Here is an 8,761-nt window from a genome sequence, read left to right on the forward strand (position 1 = left end):
ATCAATGACCTCAGATCTGAATCAGTACTGTTGATACTTTATAGAATTAGATCTTGTTTTACTTTTGAGAACCGAATACCTTAAAACTTTTGTACTCGCTTTTTCACAGGAGACGCTTTCAGGACCCACCATTGTAATTTATATAAGAATGTTGGTTGGTCCCCTCTAGCAGACAGGAGGGAAAACAGTATTTTATTTATTTATAAAGCCTTAGTGGGAAAACTGCCTAATAATCTCATTTGACTTTAAACTTATAAGCCATCTGTCATAACACACGGTCACAGAGCCTCATCTCCCTTGAAATCCCCCTTACCGAAACTAATATAAGAAAGCCTTTAAGTTCTTTGCTTCCCATAAATGGAACACTCTTCAAGAGGATTTAAAACTAACACAGGATTTGTCCGTCAACCAATTTAAGAGCATTTTAAATGGTAAGGATGTGCCTCAGTGCTGTTGTTTCAAATAATTATTAGATTTAATTTTTTGTTGTATGTGTTTTGTTTATTTATTTTGTGTGTTCTTTTATGGTTTGTTTATTTAAGGTTCTTCTGTATTCAATTAGGGTATTGTAGAATTGCAAAGAGCCCTGTGCTCAGTCATTTCTCCCTGAATAAATAATGATGTTGATACACCTAGCTGCTCTTGCCTGGCTGAATGGAACCAGTTTATCTATTCGCACTTGGGGGATAGAACATAGTGTCCACTGTTTGTTTCTCACTAATAGAGAATAGTACTAGCAAACACTGACCACCGCAGTCCCTGATCAGCCCAATGGTCTCCTTCAAAACTGTGTTTAGAAAAACATCATTAGAGATACTCAGGACAATGAATGTAAAACGTTTATTTGGTTATTCACATTCAACTTTACAAATAGTAAAAAAGGAGAGTACAAAAGCCATTTTAATAAAGATAGTATTTAATTCTACTTATCCTTAAGTGTGTCACAATGCCACTAAAATCTCTGAGGTAAACCTTGTTCTTTCACAGTCAAGTCTTTGTAAAGCGCCTTGAGACAATTTGATTGTTTTGGCGATTAATACATTGAATTTAACTGAATTGAATTTAAAGCAGCACTGAAGACTTTTAGCAAGTCTAGCAAGCTGACTTCCTTAAAGCGAACAGGCGTGGTTTGCAAAAAACATCAGAGGACTTAACGTCACAAAAGCATGCAAAACTACATCTTAATGTACATAAGATGCAAACAGTAAAAATACATTTGGCAATTCATACAAATAAAACAGCAGCACTCCGAAATACCAAATAGATAGTGTTGATAGAATCCAACCTTAAAGAATAGGCTGGAGGATGTAGTCAGACCTCACCCTATAGGTAATGACAGGAAGGGTGGACAGACAAAGACAGAGTACACATCCAGGGGTATGGATTACAGTCAGATGATGCAAGATGATGTAAACACTTAGTTCATGTCTAACCCAACAGGAGAATAGGAATATTCGGTTCCATCAGTCCCCCATATGAGCATTTCTATGCTCAAGCAATAATGGTGGACAGTCCATCACCTTAGCATGAGCCCACAGCTCCAAGAGGCCCAGAAAGCCCTACAGAAACAGAAGGTGCTGATCACGGTGTAGTGGTGACAGCTGATGTGTTGGGTTCCATCAGTCTCCTAAATGAGTATTTCTATGCTCACACAAGAATAACTATGTAAACAACTTATTAGAACAGGACAGAATCAATATTCAGTTCCATCAGTATGGTCTGCATCTATCCTGGATACCAGAACGAATTTAGCCCCGCCCACAACATTTGAGGTCTGGAAGTTCAGTCTGGCACTGCTCTGTTGGGGAGAAATTATCAGATCTCAGAAAACTGACCTAACCAATCACATTGTCAGGGCGGGCTTTATACGATGATCGACAGATGATAAACAGTAACGTAATCAACCACGTCACCAAAGACGGCTTGGTTTGAATTTGTTTCAACAAAGATGGCTGCCGCTGGAGAGCTGAGATGTGTAGGCTAGATTCTGCCATCAAATCTGTTTTAGAAGACATCAACAGCGCATTCATTCCGAAAGGGGAACAGAGAAACGTGATGAATGCATTTGTCGATCAAAAATATGTTTTTGCCGTCCTTCCTACGGGTTTCGGTAAAAGTTTAATTCATCAGCTGGCCCTGGTCACATACTACGTTGCTCTGATTGGTTCAAGGTATATCCAATTGAGCGAAGAGGCATTTTTTCCCCCTGGTTCGTTGAAACACGCCCCATAATCACAGCCCAATGGAGCAGTATCAGACTCATATTCGAACTAGAATTATGAGTATGACATCGTCAGGCTAGTCTGCATCAGTATTGACTACAAATAAACCTGAACTAAGCACCACTACTGTCGGGAGAAGCTTAAATCTCCTGAAGAGGCAACATGTTGTCTTTAGCAGCAAGTTTCAAATCATCCACAGATTTAGCTTTACGGAGGACACAGATATGCCTTGTGAAAAGCAGCAGAATAATGTGGCTATCTGCGTTACCATGACATTGAAATTTCAAAAACTCAACATGTAAGTAAAAAAAATATGAAACGGTAAAAACCTAGGGGTATGGTTAAAGGTGCAAGGTGGGGCGTGTTAGGAAGGGGAACAGTATGGGGTCTAAGTAGGTATGAAAGCTGTTAACATTCTTGTGGGGGAGGGATTCATACGAGTTGCAACGTTTAGAAAGTAATAAAAACCCATATTCTTCATATTCTTCATAACAAACAAATAAAAATACCTTCAATTACATCACAGTGATGTGAAAGTGCATCAATTAGTGAATGAAGATTGGGCAATGAACAGTGATAAAGATAAACTTGACCGGCAAAATGTAAATATAGCTGCCCTTGATGTTTTGCTTTGGAATATCATTGGCACAATTCGTGTGAACTATGAAGCTAAGCTTCCCCACTATTTGGACCATCACTGGCCTGTCATCCAATCTCTATGCTCTCTGCCTCCATCCTGACAGCAAAAGTAGCAAAACTAAAACACAAACTGCAGTCAGGGGTACCCATAAGACAAAGTGATGACGACGGATTTCACAGTCGGCGTCGGCTGTGTGTGTTCCTGGCCTCCTCAAGAAGAGTCCCAGAGATTCACACCTTTAAAGTTTAAAAACACAGTTTCACAGTCACAAGTTTAGTTCTCAAAGCCACACAGAAATGATGCGTTAGTTGAGACTTCAGTTATCAGGCAGTCTACAGTACAGCTGCTGAAATGCAATCACATATTTTCCCCTTCCACTTTTTATCCCTCAATCACAACAGTGCACACTTACCGTGTGTGTGGTCTGCAGGATGTGAATGATCCATTTGAGTATGTGTCTCCTACACAGTCACCACACACAGTATCTGTAGATGATGTACCTGTGTGAGAGAGGTTATTGCTAGACAACCATGTCAAAACAATCAGAAATGTCTCATTTGTGACCTTTATAGACTCCATGACATTGACTTGATACGATGTTCAACGATGTCAGCCATATGTAACCAAATGAAGGTCTCCACATGCAGAAGACCCATCGTAGTTATGGTCACAGCCTGAGTGCCCATAACCAAACAGTGGCACAGACTGATATTTATTGCATGCAAAGACAGTCACAACTACAGCTTGTGGTCGGCCATTTTGCATATCAGCTTATAGACCTGGTTGCTAAAAATGAAGTGACATTTGGCCAATGGCATGGAAAAACTCTTCTGTCAAAGACATCTCCTGAAACATTACTCTTTTAATATAGTAAAAAAAAAAAAAACTGCAATGTGAGCACTTCATGTGTCTAACCTTTCTTATGTTCCTGCATCTGTGTGTGTTTGTGTACTTAATTCTGTCTCTACAGGTTAATTACAGAGAATTGTCTAACGGATATAGTCAATATAGTGAAGAATAATGAGAATCGTGATAGAAAATAGTGAATAACGATTGAGAAATAATGACTATGAATAATAATCACAACTTAAGTGGCTATCATATTACTGCAAAGTGTTGCCTTTTTTGTTTCCTGAATCAGTGTTTGCGCGTGAGTGTTCACAGGAGGTAGAGAAGTTGTTTAGTAATCAGTTTAGTAATCAGTAGGTTGCCAATTCGATTCCCTGTCGAAGCGTCCTTGAGCAAGACACTGAACCCTTAATTGCTCCTGATGTGCAGTGTGCCATTAGTGTAAATGTAAAAATGTGTATACATCCTTATAAGTCACTAAATGTAAATGTTTTAACTTTGTCATTCTGTCTCTATAGGGTAATCAGAGAGGATTGTCTAACCTGGTTGTTTGACGTACTGCCCTGGTGAGCACTTTGTGTGTTCCGCAGCTCCTCGGCAGCCATCTTTGATTGAGTCAGTACAGTAGTGACCTTCCAGAGGCTCACAGAGTGTGTTTGAAGTGGTGCTGCACGCCCTCTTCACTCTTAGACCTGCACCTATATTAGGATATACAGGGATTATAAAGTTGATTGAAAAACATTTAAATTGCTAGGGTATTGGACTTTTACTTTGGCATCGTTCAAATGTTCGTCTCACGAGAACAAGGCAACAGTGTGATAGTTAGTACAGCTTTACTGTTGCACACTTGTCCAACCTTCTTTCAAACACACGTTGCCGAGAAACCCTTCTCCGATCATCAAGTAAAAAGAGGAAAGTTGACTGTGAGGGTAGCCGCTTTCAGGAGAAATGGGAACTGCAATATTTCTTCTCTGAAAATCGAGACAATTGTGTTTACCTAATTTGTCAAGAGACAGTTGCCTTATTCGTCATAGCTTATTTGTGTGAGCAGACATTCTCTGTAAATGAATTTAAACAATAACCGATTGAGGTCCAAACTAAGTGACTCCCACTTACGTGACATTTTTACGCATCTCAACCAGTGCCGTCAAACCCGACCTGGCCGGTTTCCTGAAATCCGAATCTCAATAGTGATTCCCAATAGTGTCAGCAGGTTATCTGTTTCTTGGTCAATCTAAAATTATGTGTGTTTTAAACCGTAACATCTGTCCTTATTAACAATGAAAAGCACACTTAATATATGCACTTGGACTTATTTTATTAAACTCTTGAATAAGATTTGGCTATAACTGTTGATGTTCTGTAGGCTACCTATAGATGTGACACGAACTATTACTTTCTGATATTGTAAAAGACAGAGCAAAATCCACATCCACAACAGACAGCATTACTTATAACTGCTGTTTAAAATTAAGTTCATGAAAGTTAAGGTATTTCATGTAGTTTGTTCAATGTTATCTGACTCCAGATATGAATGAATAGCAGGATTGTGCAGGATTGTGTTTTTACAGTTTCACGCCTGCCTGAGTGGCTTATATTTGGTTACATTGTCATTTGAAAAGTAAAGATATTTGTGACAATGTAAATTGAGTATTATTTGCATGTAACTTGTATGGTTAAAATATGTACGAAGGGACGATTGACACCCGAGCACATTTCACATTATCAAATCTGGCCCTCTTTGAAAAAAGTTTGGACACCCCTGGTTTACATGAATAATATACATGGAATGCACAAAAAACTGCTCAGACAAATACTAAACTAATAAGGAAGGCAAACCAAAACTGCTGAGATGATTGACTTACTCGAGACACAAACTGTGCAGAATTTACAAGACCCCAGGCCATTGGGTGCATCACTGTAGGTAGATGATGGGCATCGATCACATGTCGTAGTGATGGACTCACTGCAGTGTTTCAGTACATACGAACCTTTAATGAGTAAATAAGTAGTTAATACGTAAATCAAACATGGGTTTATCTCACTGGTGCAACATGAAGAAAGCTCTAATGAAGGAGCATGTCATGTGCTATGACACAGTTACTACTGCTACTTACCAGGACCACACATATGGCAGCATTCCTGTCCTGTAAGATATTCATCTCGACCACAGGCAGGAGAGACCCCAGACACGGTCAGCAGGATGATCAGAGATATAATCAGCAACTTCACCTGGATTTCCTCATCAAGTTTGGGTCCAATTGACGTACAGAAGGCGATCACAAAGATGCACAACAAACTCATGTCCTAAAGTTTCACCGATGTATCTGTCAAAGCAATGAAGGGACAATTAATTGAATTGACCTCTTAATTAACGTATTTCTTTCATTTCATTTGTACTTTTCTATTTACTGGGCTCACTCTGGGACACCACACTCCTCTGTTAAGCCTTTTGTCGCGGGCCAGACTAATGAAGGACGGTGCGGTCGTGTTATTAGGTGTATAACCTATAACTAAAGTAGGACGAGACAACACCGGGTTGGTATGGATGACTGGAGCTTTACTGTAACGTGTTCAGTACATCATACAACTCATAAACTCTCTAGCCTATAGGGGGCAGCATTCACTACTAACATAACAGGTGCCTGCTTTAAAACCCCAAAGAAATGCTCACAAAGGCAACTTTGTTGTTGTATCCTGCTGCTCAGGTTTTATGGTTGGGCAGTCATGTTGTTGTGTTCAGCATTTTGCCCTACAGGCAACATCCTCTTCCTATGTGCGTCTGAACACAGCAGTGAGCGGAGGTTCCATCTTTACATTTTTGGCAGAGAAGTCTTGGCCTCTAAGAGCTCTGGCTTATCCGCAACTCAGGTGTGAAAAGATCAATTTTACCACTTCATGATATCTGCAAAACGCTGGGAGACGAGCTCACAGTGCCTCCCAGCACTACATGCGCTGACTGGGTGTTTGTATACAATTGTACCACCCCACCCCTACACACACACACACACACACACACACACACACACACACACACACACACACACACACACACACACACACACACACACACACACACACACACACACACACACAGCATCAACCCTGGACATCTACAGAGACACAATTAGAAATATCAAACCAGAATTCTTACACTGTAAACATTGATAACGGAGACGTTATAGTGAGATTGACAGGTCAACAAACCAATCACGTCACTAGTAAGCTTTTACCCTGTGAGTAGTAGCATGCTATCCCGGCCTAACCCATCATTAGACAGTGTGCTCAGACACCTCGCAAATCCTATGATACGTATTTCTCAGTTACAATAAAGGGGTTTTTACATTGTACAGTGTCTATTTCTCGGTAACTTTTAAAAAATCTAACCAAAAAAAAGTCAAACAACCAACTTGTAGGTACAAATACGACCATCTACGGAGCTTGGCAGCCATCTTTTTTTTTTGAGTTTGCCCCTCTGTATCTGTAGACGTGAGCATATACGGGATATGATTGGCTAGTGCCTGTGCTGTCAGTTATGCATGAAAGGCAATATGATCGGCTGACGCATGCATTGCCTGTCGAAAAGTTGAATCTTCTTCAACTCTTGTCGCGAGCAAAGCATGAAACGCAACGCACGCGAAACAAACGGAGCCACAATTAAGTTCGGCAAAGGATGACGTCACCCCATTCATAGTGAATGGGGATGCGTTAACCCTGACGCATCAACGCATTCCAACGCATCAGTGTGAGTCCAGCGATCAACGTGCATGCTTCGCAATGGCTCCCGACATTGGGAAAAGGGTGGCGTTGGTCTTACCCTCACGATAACATCACTTTCTAAATAAAATATTTTTTAAAAAATCAAAGTAGGAACTATGTAATCCAGGTGACAAATGTCTTGCAATGCAGACAAACTTCCTTGGATGCGGGTTTATGTTGGTTTCAAGTAAAGGTAGGCCTATAGACTTACCTAATAGACGATTTGCTAGGTCGTTATGTTTCGCAGCATTCCGCAACAGCCTATGAGTTTAAGTGCTTTTAAATGACGATAAGAAGGTTAAACGATTTGAATGCGTAGTCTCTTGCATCTGGTAAACATCGAGCAACTTTGTATGAGAAGCAGGAGCGGTCTGATGTTATGACATAAGCCAAAAGTGAAACTAATTCTGATTGGAAGTTGTGAGGTCGTGAGCTTCCCCCAGTATCCTCTGTCCCCATGCCTGCGGTTAATTTTATAGCGTAGGTGCTCAAATGATTCAACCGTTTTCATTGGTTGATCAGAAACGAAACTGTGCATTTGATTGGTTTATGTCAGTCCAGCCCCTTGCATTCGGAGAGAGCTTTCACGAGACAGTGAGGTAATGCTGGAGGTGAACAGCATGAAGTGGAATGACAAGCGCATTTGTTTACGTTTGAAATCCACCAAGGTTTATGATGTTAAGCTTCATGACAGTTTATTGAATTATTAGTTAAACAGTGCATTCATTACAGTAACAGTAATACAACATAGCCCCATATGTTGACGTTGAGCCTTATGCTGTTAACCGTTTACAACACAATTAAATATACCAGTAAATATAGGCCTACCCTATTTATGCGTGAAGACTAGCCCCATATGTCGACGTTTAGCCTTATGCTGTAAACCGTTTACAAAATTATAAAACACTAGTTAAATAAACCTACATTATGCGTTAAGAGAAGCCAGATACGTTGATATTGAACCATGTTTGAGCATGCGCGTCTTGGATAGTTTGCTCCTCAGCCTTCTGCCGTAAACCGTTTGTGTTTGAGCTCATATAGGGCAGCTGCTGTCGCTGTACAGCTGTAGCTGCCAAATGTGAGGACCCTGCCTGATGTGAGTCCGCCGCTGCCTGATGCGAGTCCGCATGCGCAAACACAAACGGTTTACGGCAGAAGGCTCAGGAGCAAACTATCCAAGACGTGCATTCTCATACATGTTTTAATATCAACGTATCTGGCTTCTCTTAACGCATAATGTAGGTTTATTTAACGTAGTGTTTTATAATTTTGTCAACGGTTTACAGCATAA

The 8,761-nt window shown here is 40.4% G+C and overlaps 1 protein-coding gene across 1 annotated transcript; it reads right to left on the reverse strand.

Annotated features, from left to right (window-relative positions):
- Nucleotides 1-1,463: 1,463 nt before the first annotated feature.
- Nucleotides 1,464-6,015, reverse strand: LOC308361073 (tumor necrosis factor receptor superfamily member 14-like; the record flags this gene model as incomplete). Its single annotated transcript, XM_080833319.1, has 6 exons — nt 1,464-1,559; nt 3,008-3,098; nt 3,275-3,362; nt 4,254-4,409; nt 5,577-5,702; nt 5,829-6,015. The coding sequence occupies 6 exons, from the start codon at nt 6,013-6,015 to the stop codon at nt 1,464-1,466; spliced, it is 744 nt and encodes a 247-aa protein (XP_080689445.1).
- Between the last annotated feature and the right edge of the window lie 2,746 nt (nt 6,016-8,761).

The sequence above is a fragment of the Sprattus sprattus genome (genome assembly GCF_963457725.1).
Source record: "Sprattus sprattus genome assembly, chromosome: 2".
NCBI classification, from domain to species: domain Eukaryota; kingdom Metazoa; phylum Chordata; class Actinopteri; order Clupeiformes; family Clupeidae; genus Sprattus; species Sprattus sprattus.